Source organism: Eublepharis macularius, chromosome 9, assembly GCF_028583425.1.
Source record: "Eublepharis macularius isolate TG4126 chromosome 9, MPM_Emac_v1.0, whole genome shotgun sequence".
Taxonomy (NCBI): Eukaryota; Metazoa; Chordata; class Lepidosauria; order Squamata; family Eublepharidae; genus Eublepharis; species Eublepharis macularius.
In genome coordinates, this window is record NC_072798.1 from 55,755,027 (window position 1) to 55,782,654 (window position 27,628).

The window sequence follows — 27,628 nt, forward strand, 5'->3', positions numbered from 1 at the left end:
TATTGGGAAATTACCATTTGCATTCCTAAGAGAGCCACAGAATGAAATATGCACAAGATAATATGTGGCATGCCTAATGGGACACCTTCTATAGAACTGTGCATTTAGGAAAATGAAAAAAATGTTCCTTGTATAGCTTTCCTATTACACAGTTTCTGGTGTTACAGTGTAGCACCCAGAGAAGATATGCAAATAATGCTTTAGCTATAATGTCTAAATTAATGCCTCGTATATTTTCACATGGCCAAATGTGTGAGCTAGGCATGCATGCAAATTAGAATTGCCAGCCCCTCATTACCTCAGAAGCGGAGGAGAGGATGCAAGGCAGGCATGGGACCCCAACCCATGCTCTTCACATACATACACTCCCCGAAGGCCTGATGATGCCTCAGTGGGGCCCAAATCAACCACATAGCATTTTCTCTATCTTTGGAGCCAATTTGGCCCTGCTGGGGTCCTGTACCTTCCAATTTTCCACCAAAAGTGCATCATCAGGGCCTCCAGAGTGAACACGTTGTTTCACCACATGCTCCAGTGGATCCCAGCTTGCATCCCCTCTCCCTTTCTGCCCCCACTGCCATCCAGGTGAGTGGGGCTGGGGGACTGGCATCCATAATGTGAATCAAGGGGCTTGCCCTGTATTCACCATGACAGTTTTTACCAGATTGTAGGAACTCACCACTACAGACCTTCCACCATCTGGAGATTATTACTTTGTCTATGTCTGTGTCTCATTGTTAGTAGTCTTATATTGCTAAGGCACATCTATAATGTAGTTTTAGTGATTTAACTCTAAATCAGAAGCAAAGATGAGCACATGAACACCTGCTTGGTAGGCGCCTGTAGCCAGGAGTGGTTGTTTATACTCTGATTTGGAAACTATAATGAGAGTAGCCCTATGATGAGGGGTGAAACTGTTTTACGTTTTTTAAGTTTTAAAGATTTTAAAGGCTTTTAAAAGGAGACTGTTATGATGGGCGGTTTTAAAAGGAACAGAGAAAATGAGGAGTCTTCACCTCCTCTTCCAGCAAGTAAACAGACAAAAATGAGTGACTATTTAATTCCTGAATCATCTCTTCCATCCTTTGCAATTCCAAATCAATTTGCACCCTTGCTTGACCAGGAGAATGATAATATTATGCTGGAGAGATAGGAAGATGACTCTGTACTGAGACAGGTCTCTAATAAGGGTCTCCCAGCAACAAGCCCTGATAGTCCCAAAGCTGTGGATAATGAACTAATTTAGTTTGTTGAGCTGATTGCCACAACTGTTGACATGATTTTTGACAGGATTAATAGAATGGAGACAAAGATTGCCCTACTTACCCCAAAGGAGACAAACAGCTTGGGAGTGAGGTGTGAGAAGTTAAATCCGAATTGGGGAATACTAGTAATCTAGTCTCCCCAATGCAGCAACCAGTAACTAAGAAAGTTATCAACTGGGGCAACCAAGAGAAAGTGAGCCAACTCCAGTTAAGACTGCAGCCCTATAGAGTAAGTATAACAGTCTGCAAGTATAACGGCCACATGCCCCAGTGGAGCTCCAAAAGAAGGGCTTTGGACCATCTAATGGCTCTCTTTGGTATGAAAGTGAGCTCAATATATTTAACTCACGTGGAACCTCTTTACAGCCAGATGCAAAGAGTGATGCTCACTTTTAGTAGAAGAATGATGAAACAAAAAGTTTCCCTGAACGGGTATTCAAAAACCAGTTGGTTGAACCTCTCCTCGTTAAATCTTATAGGAATAAAGGTGGATGACTCAATGGATGTCAATGGACGATGAACTGGAGACTTTCCTCTCCCAAGCCACACAATCTGCTGTTGATACAATTCTCTCCTGAATGTTCTATTGAAGAGAACCTCTAAATTCATTTTCAGCTCTGCCACATAATGAACAAGCATTGATGACTGACCGGTCAGAGCATCTAAGACTAAAACTCTTGGTGGCAAAAAGCAATCAGATGCAACAGGCTTTTAGATGTGGATTCCCCTCAGCTGTTTCCAGCTACTGAGAAGTGTCCCATAAATAAGACATCAGTGACACCTCATATTACAACTCAAGCAATTGTATGCTGTACAAATGAAGTAACTAAAAATCGTCTTCCAGACAATTCCAAAGTTGAATTGCCCAGTGCTCAAGGAAAGTTTAATAAGAGGAAGTGTGGAACAATGGAGGAAGTCACAGCATCCAAAAGTGGAAGTAGCATCCTGGACGGGGAGGGGGGGTGAATCTAGATAAGATATGGGCAGCAGATTGACAATTAATGCTCTTGGCATGGAACTTAAGTAGCTGGAGAAATAAGATTTATGAGTCGGACTTTTTCCAATTCCTCTCGAGTTTTGAAATTCTATGTTTCCAAGAAACTTGGCTCCAGAACTCAAACCTATTATGTATCCAGGGCTACAGAGTTTATCATGTGTGGCAATCATACTCTCTCCAAAGGACCATAGCTGTGGAGGCCTGGCAACTCTAATCAGGGCTGGATCGATGCGGGGCAGGGGGGTAGTCTGTCCCCGGCGCCACCAAAGAGGGGACACCAGGCGCAGCTGCCAGCCCCAGGAGCACACGAGCGGCAGGACAGGGTGCGCCCTTGCCGCGCTTCCCCTGTCCTGCGGGGCAGGTGAAAGGCAGTGTAGGTGGCTGGGAGGCCGCCCGCGCCATTCGCCTGCCCCGCAGGACAGGGGGCACGTGGCAATCCAGCCGCCCCCTGTCCTGTGGAGCAGGCAAATGGTGTGGGCAGCCTCCCAGCCACTCGCGCTGCCACCGCCAGCTCCGCGGTGTACCGGGACAGCCAGCTTGCTGCGGGGCGTCACATGCCGCCCTGCGTGATGACATCACAGAAGTGACATCATCATGCAGTGCTGGGAGTGCACGCTGCGCGCATGTAAGTGGCCAGTCTTCGGTTGCCCTGGGCGCCAGCAACTGTAGATCCTCTCCATCATTGTCCTGGAGCAGAGGTGAGGAGGAGCCTGTCAGGTTGATTCAGTATGATCAATCTCATACATTTTCCATTTCCAAAATAGTCATACTGGCTGCAAACCACAGTGTTTCCATGAAAGTGCATTCAGCAAGAACCCATTCTGACGGGTTGAATTTTGAAATATTGCAATGCAATCCTAAACAAAGTTACACCCTTCTAAGTCCCCTGAAGTCAATGGTATTAGAAAGGCATAACTCTGCTTAAGATTGCCTAGTGTACCTTTTAAAAATAAAGAAATTCTGAAACTGTGGTTTTGACAAATTTCACAAATGTACACAGGTATGACAAATGGAGATTTCTTGTCCCGATTTTGGTTATCCTTATCCTTATTGCCCATGTCCCGGCTTGACATTAGAAGTGTGGGTGTGATAGCCAAGCTTGTAATTTTAAAAATCTCATTTTTAAAAAAATCTTTAAGACCTAACAGCCTATATAAAATATATCACTTTTGTTTTCTCCTTGATGTTCAGTGCACCCCCCCCCCTACTGGACTTCTGCAGTATGTGGGGGAGTATCCATAGCCTAAAGGCAGATATAACCTTGTTCTTAGAAAAGAAAGTCTTTGGTCCATTGCCTGTTAAAATATTTAGTCAATTGTTTAGAGTGTATGTGTCTGCAATCAGATTAGTGTAGGCTAGGGGAAGCTTTTTTATGAAACGATCTGTTTCTTCATTCCTTTGTAAAGCTACAATATAGGTGAAAAAGATTCAAGCTTAGGCTAATTTTAATAGAATAGTTTTTACTCTAAATAGTACTGAAATATCTGATCACCTGCATTTTGCACTGGTACACTCCTAGAAGATAAAGACAGGGTGCTAGTGCACCACATAGAACAATGCACCACCTAAGAATTTTTAATAGATTTTTTATTTCATGCGAGTTTCCATTTGAAGAATGAGAATGGGGGTTATTGAATGGGGGGAAAGTTGTATCTGGTGCCTGTTTGATTGAGTAAGGAATGTAGATAGGTAAATGTTTCTGGACTATTTCTTGTCCTATGGTTGCAAACTCCAGCTTGGAAAATTCCTGGAAATTTGGACATTGTATCTAAGGAAGATGGAATTAGGGGATTGGAGGATGCTCAGCAGGGATGTGATGCCATACAGTCCATCCTCTAAAGGAAGCATTTCCTCCATGGGACCCAATATCTGTAGCCTGGAGATTCCTTGCAATTCTAGAAGAACACTTGGCCCTACTTGGAGGTTGGCAACCGTATGTTGTACCTGTCAGCTGTTTTGGAAGAACTATAACCATTCACAAATATTACATTCAGGACTAGTTCCAAGCTTTGAAGGCCCTTGATAAGATGTTGTCTGGAGCATCCTCTCTCCTCTGATGCTATGACACAGACAAGAAGAACAGGCAAGAAGATGACAGCAGCTTTTCCTGGATGTTATTGCCCAAACAAAATCTGATGCCATTCATTCCGGGTGGTGGCAGCAGTTGCTGCTTGTAGCAGTCATCATTGTTACTTAGGCATGTGAATGAACAGTTTACAGCAGCTGGAGCCCTCTTACATTCTGGCATTGGAGGAACAGGTGTAGCCACTACCTCTATCTGTCTAACCTTTTATTCTGTCCTTCCTCAAGGAGCCCAGAACTGCACTTATAAATTCTACCATTCCCATTTTATCCTCACAACAATCCTGTCAAGTAGCCAAGGCTTTTGACTGTCCTGAAACCACCCAGTCAACTTCATAGCAAATTGAAGATTTGAACCCATGTCTCACATATCCTGGTCTCATGTTATAGCCACTGCACCACAGTGGCTCCTCTTGTGTAGTGATGGCATTCATGTCAAGCGCAGAGGGGAGGGAAGACCCAGTTCTTGCAAGGAAAATGCCAATGCCACTATTACCATGACCCAAGAATGTGTGGCTGGTTGTGATCCTTCCTGTAGGGATCCTTTGTGCGTCCCTAACAATGCCTGTTTCTGATGCTTGCATTGATTAATGTGAGATTTGCATGTTTAAGGATTAGGAGTTAAATATTAGGGAATGCATGGAATCCTTGTGGATAGCCCTTCAGTTTTTTATATGATGACAGCTGTGGAAGTTGGCATGCACATGTACACAGGAACGCATTGGTGTTCATATGGGAATATGCTAATGCTTTGCAACCCTTTTATATGATACACAATATAATGTTTTCCTAACATTTTGAAATTAATCAAAATCAAGTATAGAAGGAGGATATGAGACATCCAAGAATCCCATGGTTTGATTCCATTTTTTTAAAAGTTATACATTTATTAAGCCTATTGGTCACAAACTTGCACTGCACTCAATGTTTTGTACAGCTTTAAAATGTTCAGTAAAAACTACACAAAAAAATTCTACAAAGCATTTTTTCACCTTTACTTGAAGCACCACCTCTCAATTTAAGTATAAAAGAAAGCACATCTTGTCACTGTTAAAAATGCCAAGGGATTTGAATATGATGCTTAATACTTTCCTCTTACTGCAAACTAGGGGGTTTGTCTGGCAGCAAGAGAACAAGTAGTATAATGAACCTTTGCAGCTTGTACAAAATAAAAGCTTTTTTTAGATGGGTGTTCCTGTGAAACATGGGCTGTGACAAATGTTCTTCATTCAAAATAATGCATCGCTGTCATTACTAGCCCAGTGCTCCTCTTTTATAATTTTGTACCGCAGAGCATTAGACTTAAAAGAGGCAAATGTACAAGAAAGACATGCTTATAAATAATACTGTATCCTGTGGAACTTTAGAAGGAAAGAGACTGTGTTTAAGGAGGCTCAGTTTCATCTGGTAAACTGCCTGTATTTCTGTGGACTGCTCCAGTTTTCTTCCCTTGGGATCAGTATTATTTATTAGACACACACAAAATGTATTGTATGATTGGTGGGAACATACACATCCTGCTCTTTAAGTAAATTATATGGCTGTGAGCAACTATGCACCAGTAATATTGTCTTTGCCATCCACATCTATTAAGGTTATATTAAATGTGATATGATTCGAGTTAGTCAGAAGAGGTCCCCTGTCTTACACTGTGCAGGCTTGCTTGAAATTGTAGCTGTGTGTTAACAGTTAACAGGGGTGCTTAGCATAATCACTCTGCTAGTCTGTAGAAGAGGGAGGTGATTATCACTGAGAACAGATGGGCAGGGTCCAAAGCATTGCCAGATCCTACACCAGCTACATTTGACTGTAGGTCGTTCTGTTTTTCCCCCCGTTTTTTTTAATTTTATTTTATTCCTCTTGCATCTATATATTTTTAAAGAACTTGCTGAACTAAAGGCTTGTTGATTGATGACTTTTCAGCTAAGCTCACAAATGCAGGCATGAGGGATCCAAGTGCTATCGCTGAGTTCTCTGCATGAATGATGGAGATGTTAATTTGTACAGTAGCCTCCCTGAAATGTATAGAAGGATTTGTCCATAAGTGAAGCACTCTGCTCTGCCTCCTTCTGTAGCTCCCTGTGGATTGTATTGTGTATGTGAACAGAAATGATTTTCTCAGATATGAGCACTGTCTCTGGGTCCCCTAAGATACATCCTCCCAATGGAACTCGGCTTTATACTTTCCAGGTAAGTGGAACTTTAATTATTGACATTATTAAGAAGTTATTTGCTAAAAGTTTAGAAAAGGGGCAAGGTATGAGGTTTTGAACAGTAAACACTTGAAAATAACAAATTTGCTGATAATATCATGGTGCTACTGCTAAAGGGAAGATTATCTGTAATTTTGGATGAGACTGGAAAGAACATATTTTTTTTCAGTGTTATTTTATAACCCATACTGGATGCTTAGATTTTTGTCATTTCTTAGAAGTGGAGTTTTATAATTAGTAAATAATAAGAACATATCTGACATTGTAACATTGTGCTACTAATGTAAAATAAACAAGAATGCTTGTTGAAAGTTTGCATGCTATACTGATCAAGGAGGAGTTTGATAAAATCTTAAAACCAAGCTGCTAATGCCTGGCTTTTACTTGGAAAATTTTAGATGGCAGTAACAGGCATGCATGAAAAGACACAGCATAGAGCCACTGTTAGATTGATCAGGGTTTTTAGTTTAGAGACAAGTTCATCTAAAATGTGTGGAGTGCTCTTCTATTGTACATGGAAAGGTAAGAAATTATTTCTAATTTCTTGGTGTGTCTGAGAGGCAAGGGAATATTCTTTTTATTTCCTTGTCACTTTAATAAATGAAATCCTTGATGCTATGGTTCCCTAAAAATACATAATTTTCCTTGGGGGGGTTTATTCTCTCCCCCATCCCCCAAAAAATATTCAGTTAGAAAGGGGAACAAATGAACTCTTCAGCTATTTGTTGTTGCATTATTTAAAATGACAATACCTCTTTCATTTCATCATCTTTATTTGCCTGGGATTAAAATAAAGCTCCCTGTTCTTCATTTTGAATCCCTTGTGGGTTTTGGCAGTTGCAAAATAATAGTCTGTGATGGGTCTTTAATAATATGATTATATATGCATAATTTTCCCCATGGAACTCAACAAGGAATCTAATGCTAAAATCTATAGCCTGCAAAACAATCCATTTAACCCACTGTCTCTGTGAAAGTGTTCAGATAAACTTCTGTGTTTGTTTCTAGTCCTATTCTTTTACTGTATTGTGATGCTATTTTTAACCCTACCATCCTGCCCTTTCCTACACTGATGTCTAGTTGTCTACTGATTGCTGAGAGCTGGTCTGAAACAGTGTGTTATCTTCCTCTCAGTGATGTTCTACTGATCCTGGCTGTGATTCCGAGACCTGACTGTTCCAAAGCCGGTCATTTACAGATTGGTTACTTTCCCCGCACAGCATCAAAACTAAACTCTCCTCCTGGTTTTTTTCAGATTCTTTGATATGATGGCCTCTCCCCCTCTGAAAATGCTTTTTCTTGATATCAAATGAGATGGAGCCGCATTTTTGGAAAGAAGTAGTTGTAAACCTTTGCCTAGGTATGCATGTCTAATTACCACAGGCTAAGTGGAATTAGTGGGTGTAACTAACTAGGCACTGGATGGCAGCCAAAAGCCACAATCCCAGGCTTCTGCAGACTGTGCTTGGACTTCCTTCAACTTTTGATAAAGAGATGCACTCAAGGATTCTCCTGTGCCTTTATGCCAGATAATCTACGCATCATAGAATGAGAATTCTATGGGCTAGGAAGTTCTAGCCCTTTTGAAGCTTTGTAAATGCATCAGTCACTCCTACTCACAGCCCAGATCTAAATTTGAAAATTCAGTATATTACCTTGCATTGAAATATTGATGGTCAGCTTTAATTAGATCAGTCATCAAAATGAAAAAATGTACTGACTGTTTCATAATTGATTTATTTAGTTTTATAGACATGATCTTAGCTTTGCTGGTACTTTTAACCTTTTTTTAAAAAGCAGCCCCTCCCTCTAATTCCATTTCACAGTGTTTTGAGACCATGTTTTGCAGAGTTGCAAACATAAGTTGCCAAACAGTGAAGGAGGAGGGGTGTTACGGGGGCAGGGGATGACAGCTAATCCAGAGTTGGTCATGTTTCAAATTAATTCTACAGCCTGACATATCACTAACTCCTATTAACCATTTCTGTCACAATAGAAAGATGCTATTATTCTATAAACATTGGGATAGAATGATTAGGGCATACCTGCTATATGGAAGTTGAGGGTGGGAAGCTATTCCTCATCAAATCTCACTTTGAATTTAGTTACCTAGACATGGAGCCAGATGCTATGATAGGGTTGCCAACCTCCAGATGATTGCTGGAGATCTCTCAGAATTGCAGCTGATCTCCAGGCCACAGAGATCAGTTCCCCTGGAGAAAATGGCTGCTTCAAAGGCTGCTCTATGGACTCCCTCCTAAACCCCATCCTCTCTATGATCCACCCTCAAGAGCTTCATAATCCAGAGCTGGCAACCCTATATAACAAGCAAGAGATGCATCAGGACTAGGGAGCTAAAAAAATATGCCATTGAGCAGCACTGTGTCAGCAGCATTACTCTACTAGTAATAGCTTTCTCCACCAGTAGACTCAATACAAATGACTAATATAATCTCACAGACGAATTGACTCAGTACAATTGAAATGTCATGTAAGCAGATTGGGGACAGCTCTGTGTCACTTTATATGCTTCCCTCCCCCCATTCTTTTGGTCCAGTTACATTAGCTCTACAGTTACAAAGTGCCTAGAATGGGATTTTCCCCACCTCTCCCCTCCCACTGTAGTCCACTGGAACCTCCCCCACCACCACAAAATTCTGTTCAATGGGTTCAGGGAACTTTCACAAACAGCAAGACAGTGTGGGGGTCCATTGCAGGAAGGAAGAACTGGCAAAACAGCTCCCTTTCTATGGGTGAAAGGAGGGCATAAGCAGAAAATGAGAATAGGGTGCAAATTATAACAACATAAGAGCAGCTCTGTTGGATCAAACTAGTGGTCCATCTAGTCCAGCATCCTGTATCACATAGGGGCCAATCAGTTACTATGGAGGGCCAGCCATAGGCATAGGCATAGAAGCCAAGGTCATCCCCTGAAGTTGCCTGTTGGGTCTGGCATTCAGAGGTTTACTATAACTGTAAACAAACAACAGGCATTGGTAGAACTTGGCTAACTGGAAGCATCCTGTCCAACTCCTGGAACAGAACAATCTCTATTGTTTTACTAGGCTGTCACCACAGCTTTGTAAACCTGAACCTGCCATTCTTTGCATTGCGCAAATCTGTGTGATAGGAATTTCAGAGCTTGCAATATCATGGGTGGAGACAGCTACTTTTCTTTGTGTTTAATATATGTACTATATTGCTATTTCTTACACTAGCCAGCAGCTAACCACAATTTCTTCCCTGCAACCTTTCTAACCTTTATACGTCTTCTAAACTTTTAACATCTGCCAAGCATCTTGTAAAATTGGGATGCTGCATAAAGCCCTCTAATCTTCAATTGCTTAAATTTGTGTAACTGGAAATTTCTGAATAGTTATGTGAATTTTGTTTTCTATTTAATCCAAGCGTGATTTTTATAATGGTAGAAATAAGGCTATGGTATTTGCATATTCAACGTTCTCTGCCAGGAAAGGGAGGCAATATGCTAAAAGAAGCTGATAGCCTCTCAAGTTTATATGTGCATTTCAAAAAGAAATAAGACATTGTTAAACACAAGAGAAGAGGCATGTGAGTCATATTTTCCATATATAAATTTAGCTACCATCGTTCAATTCTTAGGCAGAGCCAAAAGTAAAAGTATTTCTTTATAAAATCTATTCTTAGAAGACAATAAAATCCATGTACATTTATGAAAATGCTGCTTGTATATTCATTCTAGTATCCTTTAACGTACCCCTTTCCATTGTTATTCTTTGTGTTAATTAGTTGCTACATTCCCTTGAATTCAGTTAATAGGATATATCAGTATATCTTATACAGCTTCTTGGTTTAAATATTCTAACATTATGAACATTCCATCATAAGTATTCATAATCAGATGTTCTTTTTTTCTTGTGCATCATTTTTTTCCAGCTGGTTATGTTAATCTGTTCTGCAGATTAGTTTCAATTTTATAAAATTAAATTTCATTTGCAGCATGAATGAAAATGAATAGCTTTATCTGACCATCTTTTTTTTTAGTCTGCGTCTTTCTATACTGTTTCTGATGCTTTCCAAAACATTGAGATTTGTGGAAGCTGTTTACATTGCCAAGGAATGTAATGTTATTATTTATACATATATGTCCAACCTGAAAACAGCTGAAATACTTATACGTACAGGAACAACTGCCTCTAACTTTTAATCATGTTTTATCAAATACTGAACTGCTTGTTGTCATGAAAACAATTCCCTCAAAGATTTTCCTGTAGTGAGTACTCAGTCAAAGCAATTAAAACAGAAATCTTAAATATTATAGCACAGGAAAGCATAGATACCATGTAGCAGGAACGACTGGTTGACATTGATGCTGTTATATAACATGCCTAATCAATAGCAATGAATATCGGATACCTTGGAGTCTCTTCATATTGATAGTTGGTCATTTTGTGACAGTTGTGCTATTCACTTGTACATAAAATTGTATAATGCCATATTTTCCAATAAAGATACAGCCTGAGTAGATAGGTGTGTGTGCATGCATGCTATGTTCCGTCAAGTCACTTCCAACTTAAGGAGACCTTATGAATTAATGACATCCAAAACATCCTGTCATTAACAGCCTTGCTCAGATCTTGCAAACTGGAGGCTGTGGCTTCCTTTATTGAGTCATCTCATGCCGGATCTTCCTTTTTTCCTATGGCCTTCTGCCTTTCCTAGCATTGTCTTTTCCAGTGAGTCTTGTCTTCTCATGATGTGACCAAAATCCAGTAGTCTTACCTTTGTCATTTTAGCTTCCAAGGAAAATCAAGCCTTAACCCACTAATTTGTCTTTTGGGCCATTCATGATATCCATAAAACTTATGCTTGTGTGTTACATATAAACAATTTCTTTGCGACCATGTGCTCAGAAATGCATGTACATTTCAGCAGTTCATTTGGACTATAGGATTTTCTTTTAATTATGATTTTACAAGTTTGATAATTATAAATGACAAGTCCAAATTAGGGTTTCTATTCCCCTGCTGTGGATGGGGATCTCTCACCCATGGTCACCCTCTGCTACTCAGCTGGTTATGGGAGAAGAAATGGACTATCCCCATTGCTTCTGGCTTTTCTGGGTGATGTTATAAGATCACCTGCAATGCAACAACATCACCTCCTGTACACTGTAAAATGACAACATCATGTCACAAGGTGAAGCCCCAGTATTTTGTCCAAACACCAGATTTGTTCTGATGTGGTGATGATGTGATGGCATCAGTTCTGGAAGTGATGTTATACATTGCCTGAGTGCATGCACACTGATGCATGAGCAAAGGTAGGAATCTCCTTGCCACCTGCAATTTCCCCCCGCCCCTACTGGTTGTCAGTGTTGTCCTAGAAACCCTAGTCAATATTGTTACTTCACTTGCCACATTCAGGAAGGCATGTAAGACTATCCTGTTCCAGAGGGAATTTGGTGCAAGAATGTGTTTTAATTGTACATGTTGGCTTTTAACTGCATTTATTGTTTTTACGGGTATCTGTGGTATTGGTTTTAACATTTTGAATGCTTTTGATGTTTTGACCTTGCAGCTTTTGCTGTTTTATTAGCTGCATATTAGATAAATAAGATTTAAATAAATAGATAAATAAATAATCCCTGTCAGTAAATTATTACTATCTTTGTAATACTGTGATTGAAAGTGATTGCATATAACCTAAGTGTGTTAATTACTTGCATGCTTTCCCCCATGCCTCCAGCTATATCAGTATTCCAGTACAACTCAGGTTTTTTCTCTGTCTATACAACTGTCTTGAGGCAAAACACTTCTTTCTCCTCCTTTGCAGGACATACTGCTTTGCCCTAGAGCTCAATATCAGCATTGATGTGATTGAGCTTCTGTTGAAGTTTCTGTCAGCCATCAAATATTGTTATTATTACTTGTGGACAGGAGATGGGTGGTCAGCCTTGAAGAGGAGGAGCAGCCAAATCTGCCCTCCTACTACCAATTCCCATCTGGGGATGGTGAACATATGATGGTAAGGGGTAGAAATAGCAGTGTCCTCCACTGGCCAGACCCTCATTCGCCCTTTTCATCTGTCTGGTCCATGAGATGGAGATAGTGAGCAGAATGAGCAGCAGCGACTGCTGGTACCAGAAGTAACAAATGAGGGGTGGGAGAGTACCTCTGTTGTGACTTAAGGCCCCCGAAATAAGTGGCCATGGGTCTATACATAGCAATCATAGTTGAACATGCTATGCTTCCTCTAATGTAAATGAGTTTTGAGCCTGGTACATTGTCCAAATTATGTTTAATGGAACAGGATTCCGCTGGAAAAATCCCAAGAAGCAACAATAATAAAATTTAATTTGTGAAGTATGTGTAAAGTCTCCAGTGCTTTTTAAATGTCTGCAGCTTCAATTTTAACACCCTTTTAAAAGGTGACACTTTACTCAGTAGCTACACAAGCAGCATTCCTTCCTTCCACACTTGGCAAATTCCAAACAAAAACTATTTTTGGACAGATGCTTGTTCATAATGGTTTTTAGTTACATTTTACACAATTTTTATTATTAAAACAGGAAAACATACATTAATAAGGAAAGGGGAGGAAATGCAATTTTGATGGTAGTTTTCCAATGTTAGTTTTGGTTTATTTTAAAATAAAACAACTCTCAACTGAACCCAGGGTTACAAAACATGTACTTAAGGGGTACATGATAATTCTGCCCCCTTGGATAACTATCTCAGTTTCAGGACCAAAGGAGGATTATAGTCAAAAAGTTGTTTCTAACTGAAATCTAGGATGTTGTTTATTCAGAATGAAAAATGATTATTCTGTTCATTCAGCAGTTCAAGTTATAGATGGTGAATTTCTTATTTCCATTTTTACTTTATATTAACTGAGCTTCACCAATAGAAACCAAGCTGGAAAAGTATATGGCTGCTATCCATACCATGTGCAAAACATTGTATGAGAATCAAGCCTAAATCCAGAAAAAGTGTGTGGTGAGTTAAATAGCAGCAGTTTGGGGCTAGCACTATTACACTTTGTGCTTGCTCTGTGGCCCAATAAAAACACTTATGTAAATAAAGAGGCATTCTCTAAGAGCCAGGCTGCAAGTGACGCCAGACACAGGTTGGACACTTGTCAGCTTCCCTCAAGTTTTGATGGGAAATGTAGGCGTCCTGGTCTTACAGCTTGGCTCTCCATTTAATTGAAGTTTACAGAAACCCCACACACACATTCAGCAGAGGGGAAGGGGGGCGCCCGGTGAGAGCCCAACACCTGCACTCCCCTCCTGACTGCATGTTCTCCCTCCCATAGACTGCCACTCTGTAAACTTCAATTAAATGGAGAGCCAAGCTGCAAGACCAGGAGGCCTACATTTCCCATCAAAACTTGAGGGAAGCTGACAAGTGTCCAACCTGTGTCAGGCGTCACTTGTAGCTTGGCTCTAAGATACTACTAGCCTTCAATGTGCTTTCCTGCAAAGGTGGAAAGCTACCATGAACTTTCTATTGCTCGGGCAATGAAAAGTAGAAAATATATTAATTTAGCTTGTTGTTTGCTTACTAAATGCCTATAAGGGAAGCCCTTAAAGAAATATAATAATAGAATATTGCACTGTAATGTTTTCAGTTGTATTAAAACAAGGAAATTATGGATCATTTATTAAACTGCAATAAATCCCTGAGGCGTACAGCATCTTGGAAACTGGGGAGCTAAAGGTATGATTAAACAATGAATATGGTATGCTGCCCTTCAAGTTGATTGAGCATGGGTTCAATCTGCTCTGGTGGCTGGGAATTGTGACAAAAAATTTGCACCAAACTATCTTTATACATTTTGTGTGTGTGTGTGTGTGTGTGTGTGTGTGAGAGAGAGAGAGAGAGAGAGAGAGAGAGAATGGGGATTTAGCTCCTAATTTATGTTTGGGGGAATGTCTGGGGGAAGTAAAAACTGTACAAGTTGTATAATAGATACAATTAAGTTATTTGAAACATTAAGCTGATAAGGGCTGTTTTCACGCGTCTTACCAGCTCTGGTACATCATGCAAAGCTCCCGCAAGGACAGTGTCTTCCTGGCACAATTTTGCACGAGAACCGGGAAATCGTGCCAGGAAGACGCTGTCCTTGCGGGAGCATTGTGCAACGCACTGGAGCTGGTAAGACGTGTGAAAATGGCCATAGTTTTATGGTAGTAAAATACACAGATGCTGCTTCTGTGTTGTGATAAGAAATCATTCTTTCTATAAAAAGGTTATTTGTTTTCAAGTTTAGTTTGTAAATATCTTCCCCGGAAGAAATGATTATCAGATTGATTTCCCAATACAATTTGCTTTAACCCTAATATTAAGGAGCCTAACTCCAATTCTGAATATGTCATTAAAATACTATTTGAATTTGCCCTTCAAAAAAATCCCTAGCATTCTGCATCTTAGTCAAGAATCTTAGGTTTAATTGCTGATAATGTCCTGTAGTGACACATGTACAGAACCAGCTACAAACGTATGGGCAGTATAATACTTTATTGATGCTTTTGGAGAGTGAACTACTTACTTTGTCCTAGTTGTCAGCACTTAATATCTATTTTTTGTATTGTGAAAGGAACTAGCTGATACAATGTACATTTTCATCACAGTGACCCGGAATATATTTACAACATGATAAGTATCTTAAACTTGTCTGTGGGTACTGGTGATTTACTATATAGAACTATCTGCATAATGGTCGTATTTGTATTGGAAAAAAAATCCTTGCTTATGGTGGGAGGACATCAAGGTCGCATTATCTGTGAAAAGGAAGAGTAGAGCAGAGGTTTTCCCTGACCCCAATAAACCAGAATATAATACATCACAATGTATCTTTTATAAATATATAGCATGTTGTCTCTTAATGCAATAAGATTCATTGTTACCATATAAGTTCCAGCCCAGATACTTTTTCAGAATTTTGCAGGTATATTTTTTTTTAAATGCTGTTAATAGTCCGTTTGTATCCAGTGGTTCCTCTGTCAATGTTGTACTGTACATATAGAAACTCTTGTCTATATTTTTAAAGTATTTTTAAATTATAGAAGAAAATGCATCTTAAAAGATTTTTAATTTCAAGTGAGTAGCACTGTGCACACAACAGATCTAGGGAATCATGTCCACTTGTGAGAAGAGAGCCTACACATCAAATAGTCCATTAAGCAATGGTCCTGGTTGGACAGTGGCCTAGGAGGCCACTACTTCAGCCACTCTCTGCATGTAGAGGGCATGAGCCATCATAGGGTTGCCAGGATCCAGGTGGGAGTTGGAGATCTCCCAGAATTACAATTGATCTCCAACTGAAGAGATCCGTTCCCCTGGAGAAAATGGATGCTTTGGAGAGTGGCTTCTATGGCATTGTGCCCTGCTAAGGTCCCACGCTTCCCCAAACACCACCCTCTCCAGACTCCACCCCAGATCTCCAGGTATTTCCCAAATATGAGTTGGTAACCTAAGCCATCACCACAAGGTGGCAGCCCTGAGGTGCCTGGCTCAGGCAAGCCCTGCACAGGGAGGGACAAGAATGCTGGGCAGCTGTGTGCTGCAAGGCTGGCTGGGCAGGCTGTTCACCCCTCTCTTCTTTGGGGATGTGTGTACTTGGGTCTTTTCCCAGGATGCTTTTGACATTTGACATTAAATGCTCTTTTTTCCTCCTAGTCCATCCCTGCTACACTTAAAATGTGTACAGAATGTCAGGTGGATGTGGTGACATTGGGTGTGGGGACAGTAGGGTTGCCATGTCCAGGTTGGGAAATTCCTGGAGATTTTGTGGGTGGAACCTGTAAAGGGTGGGGTTTGGGGAGGGGAGAGACCTCTGTGTGGTATAATGCCATAGAGTTCACTTGTCAGAGCAGTCATTTTCTCCAGGGGAACTGTTCTCTGTTGCCTGGAAATCAGTTGTAATTCCGGGAGATCTCCAGATACCACCTGGAGGCTGGCAACCCTAGGGGCCAGTAATCCTGATCCTGATGTGTGCATACTAGTGTTCATTCTCTTAAGTTTTTAAAAAAGTATTCCTGTTTTCCCCAGACAACTGTTATAGGCCGTGATATTCTCATGATTCACAGATGGCATATGTACATACAAAACAAGGAAAAGATTCAAGATACTTTAACTGGCATAAAATAAGGTTAGAAATAGTAGGCCTGATTGTGCATGTTTGTGTCAAAAATGTCAAATCTGTTGATCCTCTAGTGTTCTCCCTCCTCCCAATATGTTGCCGCCTTTCATACATTGAGTGGAATTGGACCATCTTTTATTCTTTGATTTGCTGGGCTGCAATAGCTGAAACTTGATGCCCGAAATGTTCCTCTACTACTTGGTTGTTTGCATTTTGGAATGTTTTGTTTTATTATTTATCATTCCCTTTATTCTTCTAACTTAGTTCCCCCTCCCTCTCTCTTCCTCCCCCCCCCCCACGCTCTCTCTTTTAGAAGATCAAATTACTTCAGCCAGCATCTGTTGGCAGCAGCTATTGTTCAGGGATGGTTAGCACACCGTTTTCATATTTCAGCGGTTGCCACCTTATCCTGACGAAAGCTGTCTTTTTAATTAAAGGGCTATAATGATAGTGTGGGCTACCAAAAAGCTCTGTAAACTCAGAGGTAACTTTTGCATTTCCCAAAAGCTGGTAGAGCTGAAACAAATGTCTGCTAATATTTGCAATTCTCTGATTTCTTTTCCAATTTCATTTTTGGAGGAATAATTTTGAAATTTGTATTTTGAATGTGAAACTTTCAGCTCAAAATATTCAAATGTTTTAGATTTACTGACTTTAGGCTTGCTGGCTGCTGCTGATTGTTTTGGTTATGTGAGGCTTCAAAGATGGAATCTCATGTGTTTTCACAGAATAAACACCTTTACATGTTAACTATCAAATGCTTTAAGATTTGAAAAGATCATTTAATGTCAAATGTTGCCAACTTGCCAAACATCAAATACATATATGATATTAAGGTTTTATACGATGTTCTGGGAAATCCTAGGTTCTTTGAAAATTAACAGGGACACATTAATTAGAAGAACTGTTCAAAAACAGCTTACCAACAAAAATAATAATCTCCCTCAATGCACTGCCTCCCATGACGACTATTATGCGTGCCATAGGACACTTCTCAGATGATAGTAGGTAGTCCCGTGCTGATCTTTGTGGGAAGAGTTCATACCTTGGACTAGAGCATACCCCATATCTTTATGGGGACAACAAGGCATGGTATAAATTTTCTTAAGTAGATATTCCTTGCCGAGTACAAGGCTTCTGTGGCAGATTCACAGACAAGGCCGGTTCAAAGGCAGGTTCAAGGCTGGACAAGGCTGCGTTTGTCATCCCAAGCAGCCTCTCACACTGCTGCTCACCATATCCAAGCTTTGACCTGCACCAAAACTTCAGGAAATCAGCTCGGTGCTGGCTAGCAATTAGAGTTGCCAGCTCCAGCTTGGGAAATTTCTGGAGATTTGGGGGTGGTGCCTTGGGAGGGCGGAATTTGGGAGCGGGAGGGAGCTCAGTGGAGGATATGATTTTGAAAAACAATTATCAGCACAAATTATTTTCAGCTTTTGCTTTTGGAGTTTTAAAATGTTGTATACATTTACTGTGAGGGAGGGAAGCCATGGGGGGCCATGTGTCAGACCTGCACCACCACTAGCCTGACCAGATTTAAGTATGGCTGGAACACCACAAGAGGGGCATGGGAGAGGGAGGAAGGCAGCAGCAAAGAGGAGGGCGAGCTTCCTAGGGATGGGGTGCAAGAGACTTGCTTGGAGGCCCTTCCTGGAACATGGTGTCAAAAGATGGGTCTGGCCAAACAGAACAAGCTGGGCGCAACCCCAAGGAAGAAATACCTGTTAAGGACAACCTACACCTGACCTCCTGAAGATGAGGCAGAACTAGAGTAGGCTGACTCCAAACCTAGGGAGAAAGCCAGAAGGACTTGTCTTAAAGGGGCAGTAGGTTTCAACTGTAAAGAAAGAAAGGGAAACACAAATAGAACACTCACCTGAACTGCTAATGAGAGTGGACAAAATGAGGAAAGCACCATATTGAGGGTTTTCTATGCCTCATGAACACAGTCTTAACATGAAGTAATTTAATAACTTGTTCATACTCTCCTTTTATACAATGAGGAAAGCGTGGCATGACCTTTGCTGTTGCCACCAGACTGCAGGTAGGGACTGTTTGAAAGGTTACAGCATGTCAGCAATTTTATTAATGTAAATATGATACACCCTCAGACTAAAACACCCTGACCTGAATGAACCAGGCTAGCCCAATCTCATCAGATCTCAGAAGCTAAGAAGGATTGGCTCTGATTAGTGCTTGAATGGGAGACCATCAAGGAAGTCCAGGGTAACTAAGCAGAGGCAGGAAATGTCAAACCACCTCTAAATGTATCTTACTTAGAAAATGCTGCAATATGATGATACTTTACACATACACTTATTGAATCCTGTGCTTGTTTTCCTAGCCTCTTCCATTTCCCCTCTGCCTGTAGATAGGGTTGCCATTCCTCCGCTGGGGGTGGGGGATCACCTGCCGCCACCCTCCACCCTCCGCCCCTGTTTACCTGGCTGGCGGGGGAGGCAGTTTCATGGGTGCACTCACGGGCGGCGTGGCTCCCAAGGGCCCAAAACAGCCCGGATCAGGCTGCTGCCAGGCAGGGAAGTGCTCCCCTGTGCCACAGCAGCCTGTTCCAGGCTGATTTGGGCCCAATCCGGGTCAAATTTGGCTGTATTGTGTGGCATCATATCTTTGCTGAACTCACTCCCCGAACTGTCCTCCCCAGGCACCACTACCTACAGGAATTTCCCAAGCCAGTGTCGGCAATCCTAGTTACTATGAATGAGCAGTGAGATCTACTTTGCAGGGTATATTGTCTGACATTTTCTTTTTCCTTCTCATTTCCACTGCAGACTAGATGTGAATGGCTTCTCACATGAGTTGCATGATTTTTACTACACCATTACACATCTCCAGAAGGAGAAAAAATGGTTGACATAGTTAAAATTTATGTGATCACACATGACTTCATATTACCCCAGCCTCCAATGGCCCTTTTGCTTTACTGAGAAGCAGCAGGAAAAGGGGGGGACAACTCTGCTGACATCTTGACATCTGTTTGGGAGCAGAGTTTGGGAGAAAGCATCACTGATGTTTTGATATCACTCCTGGAAGTCACTCCCACCCTTACACTCTAGGAACTGACCAAATCTCCTCCAGAGCACGAGCAATGGCCTGGCATCCCTACTTTGCACATGGAACTATGCCTGCTCAATTCCATTAAGCAGCTTGCTTGAGAGACTGCATGTATGAATTGTATCTGAGATTTAGAATGATGTTGAATGTGCTAAAGCTGACATGAAGTACCTTTTAAAATTTCCAACTTGTCATGTTTTCAATGACTTTTTGAACCAAATCACTAGATACAAATTTCTGATTTGTGTTTTCAGATAACTGATAAGTTCTGCCTTTCATTGACACCACATGGCTGTTTAGGGAATCCACTGTGACTAACTAGTGTTAAAGGGGGCTTAGAAGGAAACAACAGTTCAGTAACAGGTCAAGCATAACATATCACCTCTAAAGCTCTAAATGGCTTGAAGTCAGGGTTCTTGGACTAGCTCCTCCAATATTGTACAGCCCAACAGTTAAGGACTGCTTCACAAGCCCTGCTGTATGTGCTCCAGATGTGAGGTGGGTGGCAACTAGGGAAAGAACTTTTTTCAGTAATGGTATTTCACTTGTGGAATAGGGTTGCCAGCCTCCAAGCGAGGATTAGAGATCTCCTGGAATTACCACTGAACTCCAGATGACAGAGATCAGTTCCCCTGGAGAAAATGGCTGCTTTGGGGTATGTGTGTGTGTGTGGATTCTGTGACATTATACCCTTCTGAGATGTCTTCCCCTCCCTAAACCTCATCTTCACCAGGCTCCACCCTCAAAATCTCCAGGAATTATCAAACACACAGTTGGCAACCCTATTGTGGAATGTCCTTCCCTTTGAGGCTCATCTTGGCACCTATGTAGCTTTCTTTTAAGTATCCGGCCAAAAAGTTTCTGTTTGCCAAGGCTTTATGTTAGAGAGTTATGGTTTTTTATCACTGTCTAGAAACTATTTTTCAAGATGACTGTGGTTTGTTTATATGATCTATGTTTTTATGTCTGGTGGGTCTTTTTTAAAGCTGGATTTTAATTAGTATCTTTAATGTTTTATTTTTATGTTTATTTTGTAAGCCACCTCAGGAAGGTTCCTGAACAGGCAGCATAAAATGTTCCAAATAAGTAAGTAAATAAATAAAATATCATTTTGGGATTAAGATTTATAGCTTTAGTCTTAAAGGCAAAAGGGAGCTAAAAATATGCATTGTGAAGATTTTAGTTGTGTATGACCCTCGAAAGCCATACACGTGCTAAAAATGTTTCATTTCTAAGTTATGAATGGCTTTGCATTTTGTTCTTGCTAAGCCACTTTTTAATCATCAAAGAAACCAAAAAACTTCTGTATGAAAACAAGCAGTTGTAGGAAGCTATGTGCTTAGTTGTCTTGATAAAAATACATTCCTATAAAAATCCTTTCTTTATAGCTTCCAGGATAGTATGCCAATTTGTATTTGAGGTATTATACTGCTGATTTGATGCCAAACCATATGTGCTTCAGATCTGTTTCTATGTCAATGCAGGATTAATCCACATATGCAAATTGCTTTTGCAATTCTGGCATTCTAAAAAAAATGATAAATCAGATGTTGGCGCTGTGAAAGACCCAGGGTCAAGCAGGATTTTTTAACCAGCCTGTCAACCTCACAGTCTCAGCCAGTTTCAAAGAAAAAGCTGATATGTCATCAGCACAGTACAACCCTACCAGGCCTTAGTCATTAATCATATTCTCTAAGAATAATCACTCTAAAAATGTGGAGGCAACCCAGTTCCTCATATGAAACCAAGAGATCCATCTACCAGTTCCAAGGACTAGAGCAACACACAGGTAGGTGTGAGATTCAAAACATATACATATTAATGTAGTAATTTTCAAAAGGAAATCAGATACTTGTAACTGAATATATAACTCCAGCCGTGAAAGCCTTCGACAATATATCGAATATATAACTGATTACATACAGAGATGATGGCTGATTGGTATGGCTATTGCCTTATACTTTCCATTCTATACAGAGTGGTGCTTAACTAGTTAACATACTCTGTGAACAGTTTAGGAGCTCTTGTAGTAGGAAATGCAGCTGTCAACAATGCTTTGTTCCAACTGTATCTTGTCTAGAAATTATCTTCCCTTAAAAATTCAGCTGATCTAGCTATGGATCTATCCTTCTGTAACCTTGAGTTTGGACTATTGCAATGGGTTCTAAATTGTCTCCTTGCTAATTTCAGGTGGCATGTGTAAGGATGCCAGGCACCTCTCATGAGACTTCACTTCAGAGTAAAAGTTCTTCATTGATAAGATGCCAGTATCATACACTTATGCCATCCTTGCTAGGACTGGTGGCTACAGACAAGTATCAAGCAGAAATAGGTTCCCCAAGGCTACTCCTAATTCCCCCCCCTTCTCCTATCATTCTTCTAACTCTGCAAGCAGGAAAACAGGCTGTGTGATTCATGGATTTCTCAAGGTCAGACAGGCTCCCAGACCCGGGAGAGATTACAACAGGAACAAACACCTCCTGTTATCAGTTTCCCACCCCAAGTTCAAATAACAGCATCACCCCAACAGCATCAGCTACAGCTGCCTAGTTCCAGCTGCAGAGAGTATTGAATATGACATGTGATCCTGAGCACCTGACAGCATGAAATACAACTGTCCATCTCTTGATGTAGGCACACACATGACAACTTTTTAATAATTCCTCCATTGGTTAACTATTATTTCCATGTTCAATTATGTTACTGGACAGATTTTGTGCGGTACTATTTTCTGGTGGTTGCTTCCTTAGTAAACTACCTTGATATACTTTGTTAAGGGCAAGGCTGAAATACAAACATTTTAATAAGATGTTGTTCCATGATGGTAAAAGGGTGCATGGATCATTAAAAGAATTAAAATCAGAGCTAAAATATATAAAGAAATATAAAAATAATAGTTAAAATATTAAGCAGAAAGGAGACATCACTGAGGGAATGCAAAACAAAAACTATTCAGATGCTGGCAGAAGATGGCAACAGAAGGAGATAGATGAATTTCCATGGGGAGAGACTTCCTGAAGAAATGATGCAGGGGGGTCATGTTGGCAAATAACAGTGGGGCAGTGGTGATCAGCACCAAGCCAGGCCCAGTAGGGTGGTGCCCACTGGCACCAGGAACAGTTGTGTGGGTAGTGAATCTCTGGTGGTAGCCTCTGAGCCCATCTCCACTGAGTCCTCTCTGTCAGGAGACATGATAGGAGTGGGGCGATGGAACTTTTTCCAGGGCTATTTTGGCCTGCAGATCACCCATAGCTTTACTTAATGGGAACCAAGGCTTAGAAGTCTTAAAGATACTCTTGTGGTTGCCAGTTTGGTGTAGTGGTTAAGAGCCAGTTTGGTGTAGTGATTAAGAGCACAGGACTCTAATCTAGAGAATCAGATTTGATTCCCCACTCCTCCACTCGAAGCCAGCTGGGTGACCTTGAGTCAGTCACAGCTTCTAGCTCTCTCAGCCCCACCCACTTCACAGGGTGTTTTGTTGTGGGGATAATAATAACATACTTTGTAAACCGCTCTGAGTGGCTAATAAGTCATCCTGAAGGGCCATATATATATATATATATTATTGATTGATTTGATTTGATTTATATCCCACCCTCCCCACAAATGGGCTCAGGGCGGCTAACAACATTAAAAAATACATTAAAATCACAAAAACATAAAATCAACAATAATTTTTTAAAAAATCATTAAAATAGTCCAGGAGCAGGCTATTTAGACAAATATTGGGAGTCCAATATTTGTCAAAGACAGAACATTTTGGAGGTATTTCATTCACAGGGTCACCATAGGTCGGAAATGACTTGACGGCACATAACACACATATATTTAATGTTTTAAAAGCTCCATATATGACAGAATACTGAAATGTCATTCCAAACTATATTCCATTTTATTTTCCAAGGCAGCTGTTTTTGTATCGACTTTTTTTCTTGGCAACAGGGAGCCTTGAACCAAGATCCTGGGCCTGGCAGCTCCAGGGCCTTGTCATGTTTGCCAGCTGAGCTGCCTGCCTTCACAGAGGGCTGCTTACTCATCTCCTCTGCCCCACAATACCCCTCCTCAAGATGGCCAGCTGAAAAAGTTGATGCTACCCAGAGAGATCCAACAGGACCTTCTTGGATAAACTGACTGAAGGGTCTAATGAGACTTTTCCAGGAGGAATAAAGTTGTTGCCTCCAGGTTGGGCCCCTCAGCCTGAGCAATTTGTCTGTGGGGTCAAGAAATGTGTTTAGCTTGGTTGTCCACCTTCTTGCTAATTAAGTCCCCTTGGACTGATCTTCTGCCCAGTGTTCTGCACAGGACTTTGAAGCCTAATTTAAACTTCTTCCCTCCCACTCCAGATCTTTCCGTGCTCCAGACCTATTTTACTTTTCTCACTCTCTGGCTGCTTCCATACAGGGGTGCAAAAAGATGCCCCCATCATAGAAGCAGCGACAAGTAGGGCAGCAGCCATCTGCACACACTTGTTGCTATTCCCACCCACCACTCTCATGTTGGTGCAGAAACAATAAATCGAATGTTGTTGTTGTTACAGTAATTGAACACTGAAAGGTAAAGGTAATAACTATTTAAGGTCATGTGAAGTGCTAGAAAATCTCTGACTTTAATGTTTAATCTTTGTTTGTTTGTCATTTATACCCTACCTTTCACCCCAATGGAGATTCAAAGAAATTTACATCAATCACCTGTCCACTATTTTATCCTGACAACAACCCTGTGAGGTAGGTTAGGCTGAGAGTATGACTGGCCCAGGGTCATCCAGCCAGTTTCAATGGCAGAGTGGGGGTTTGAACCTGGGTTTCCCGTATCCTATTCTGACACTCTAAGCATAACACCAAACTGGCTGTCTTTTTAGCTGTTCCACAGTGACACACATAAGGCATTAAGTAATATATGTGAGTGGTCCTATCCATAGATGCATATTTCCATGGAGGGGGGGAGAAGGAAAGAAAGAATCAATGCAAGTGTTGCTGACAAATCCATGAAAGTTATCACACTCTGTTGGGCTTTCATTGAATGCACTTAAGAAATTGAAGATGAAATTGCTATTCATAGCAAAGGTAGTCACTGAATAGGAAAGTGGATCATCTTGTGCAAATGCTACATTCCTAAAGAATAATATGTCAAAAATGGTAGAATAAATTGGAGCTGATTATGGAAAGAGTTAAAAAAAATCCTTCATGACTATGATATTTTCCAAACAGGGCTTTTTCATTGGTTCTGGCCCATACTGCATCAATTTCTCTCCAGAGTTCTGCATGCATGGTCAGAATACCCCAATTCAGCCTCTGAACTGCTTCCCAGGTGTCTTTGCATTCTGCACAGAGAAAGGCTGAGTCTTCCACAGAGTCAATCTTCTCCCCTGCTTTTCTGCAGCTCCTTGCACACATACTTCAATTTTTTTCCAGCGAAGTCAAACCATGGCTTTTTTGAAGTGCAGAATCTTTTCTTCAGTATGAAGCCTGGCCTTGGCCCTGTCTTTCAACCTCCATTTATCCCTCTGCATCCTAACTGGTTGAACAGCAACCAATCCAGTTTTTTTCCTTAATTAAAAAAAAAATTAAACAGCAATGTTGAAATGGTGTGTGTGTGTGTGTGTGTGTGTGTGTGTGTGTGTGTGTGTGTGTGTGTGTGTGTGTGTGTGTGTGTGTGTGTGTGTGTGTGTTATGTGCTGTCAAGTTGCCTCCGACCTATGGAGACCCTATGAATGAAAGACCTCCAAAACATCCTATAATTAACAGACTTGCTCAGATCCTGCAAACTGGAAGACATGGCTTCTTTTATTGAGACAAGCCATCTCATTTTGGCTCTTCCTCTTTTCCTACTGCCTTCCACTTTTCCTAGCCTTATTGACTTTTCCAGAGAATCTTGACTTCTCATGATGTGACTAAAATACGATTGCCTGAGTTTTGTGTAGTGGTTAAGATTGCAGGACTCTAATCTAGAGAACCAGGTTTGATTCCTCCACTTGTAGCCAGCTGGGTGACCTTGGGTCAGTCACAGCTTCTAGCTCTCTCAGCCCCATCCACCTCACAGGGTGTTTTGTTGTGGGGATAACAACATACTTTGTAAACTGCTCTAAGTGGGTGATAAATCATCCTGAAGGGTGGTATATAAATCGAATGTTGTTGTTGTTGCTGTTGCTGTTTTGTTGTTTTAGCTTCTAGGGAGAATTCAGGCTTGATTTGAAATGTTAGTGTCTTTTTTAAAAAAAACCTTGCAACTCACATGGAAAAAACCACTGCAGAGATGCATAACTCACTTGATACGTTTCCCGTACTTTTTAGTCCATTATTTTTTGGAGTTTAATTTTTTTTTAAAAGATTGCAATGTTGATGCCTTTAAAAAAATTCTTGCAAGTTTCTTCAGCTGATCAGTTGACGAAACTGACATGTCCTCAGTTATCAACTGACAAAACTGAGGTGAACTCAGCTGGTCAACTGACAAACTGTCATGTTCTCCAGAAAGTCCACAGCATTTTTCTAGTACAGAAAAAATAGACACCACTTTGGTTCAACTCCCTCAAGTGTAGAATAACAAAGCCCAAAGCAAATCTGATCCTCATGGATCAAATATCCAGAAAACCCAGTATAAGTATACATGTGGAAAACACCTAAGGAGGGAGATTTCTACAAAAACTGCAAATGTATTCTAGAAATGAAATTATGAACCTAGCTCATCGCACAGGACATGTTTCTACCTTTTAAAATGCTTCAGTAGATCTTCCAATATCATTTTCTTTGAGAAACCTTAAATTTGTCCAAAGAGACAGATACCTTGTTACAGTAGAAGTGATAAAAGAATGTGAATAACTAGATTTTTAACAGTCAGACCACTCAAGTCAACTTTTTTGTTTAGTATCTTATTGCACAAGTGCTGGAGGAAGAACAGGATACAAACATTAAAAATAAACAAATGAGTGACCCTAAAAGCCCCCATGGCCTGTCCTTTTTCTTTCCTTCTTCCTACCCACTAATCAACCTACCCTTTATCTAACTCCCTTCAGCTATATTTATTATTAGTTACTTGATTTGTAATAACATTGATAAAATGCTATCAAGTTGCAACCAACTTATGGCAACCCCTCATGGAGTTTTCAAGGCAATCTTCCTTTATACAGTGTTAAATGGTACAGAAATCTGAACTGGCATCAAACAAACAATACATGTTTCTGCCCAAGTAGTGCCAGTGGCAGTTTTGCATCCTCAGAGAATGGAGGCACCAAACTTTGGGGGTGAAGGAGTGCCTCATGCAGTGCATGCAGTCAAAAGGAAAGCTGAGAACAGAAGGCTATGTGTGAGGATCCTCCCTCACTGGCGCCCTCTCCTGATGGCCTGCCATCCTACCAGCTCTCCAGGTAGGTGTCCTCCATCCTCAGATGGGAAGGGAAGGGGGTTGCACCACCTTGTTCCTTCTCCTGCCCTGGGAGTAGCAGCATGCTCCAGCTGTCTCTCCCTCCAAAATCCTCCTCGGCCTTCACAGGAACCTGAATTTAAAGGCCTCCCCTGGCCCCACCTCCCTGGCTCTGGCCCCAATCGTCACCCCGTCTCCCTGACTGGCCCTGCTCCCAGCCTATCTGATAGGAGGGCTGGGTAGACTCTGCAGTCTCCTGGCCCCACCCACTCCATCCCCACCTAGGCTGGGGCATTTGGTCTGCTCTCTGCCTGGCTCGCCCCTGCTGCTTCTGAACCTTCCCCAGTGGCTCCCTTGGCATCTTGGGGCCTGCGCCTGCCTGACTTGTGCTGATGGCAACCTCCTGTGAGCCTGGATGAAGTGGAGCCATCTGGGCAACTGCAGGAGACAGGTGAGTCTGCTGAGTGGCTGCAGGCTGTTCCCCAGAGTTGTGTCTGGGCGTCGGCTGCAACTGGCCT

General features: G+C 41.2%; 1 protein-coding gene across 5 annotated transcripts in view; it reads left to right on the top strand.

Annotated features, from left to right (window-relative positions):
- The window catches only part of PPFIA2 (PTPRF interacting protein alpha 2), a 366,803-nt gene that overhangs the window by 90,591 nt on the left and 248,584 nt on the right, over positions 1-27,628 (top strand). For 2 of the 5 annotated variants that reach the window (XM_054988851.1, XM_054988852.1), the window contains exon 1: positions 6,454-6,534. The exons of the other annotated variants lie outside the window; for them this stretch is intronic. In XM_054988851.1, the coding sequence (XP_054844826.1) occupies positions 6,454-6,534 (81 nt within the window). Of the gene's footprint in view, positions 1-6,453; positions 6,535-27,628 lie in introns of those variants that run through there. 5 annotated transcript variants of the gene reach the window in all.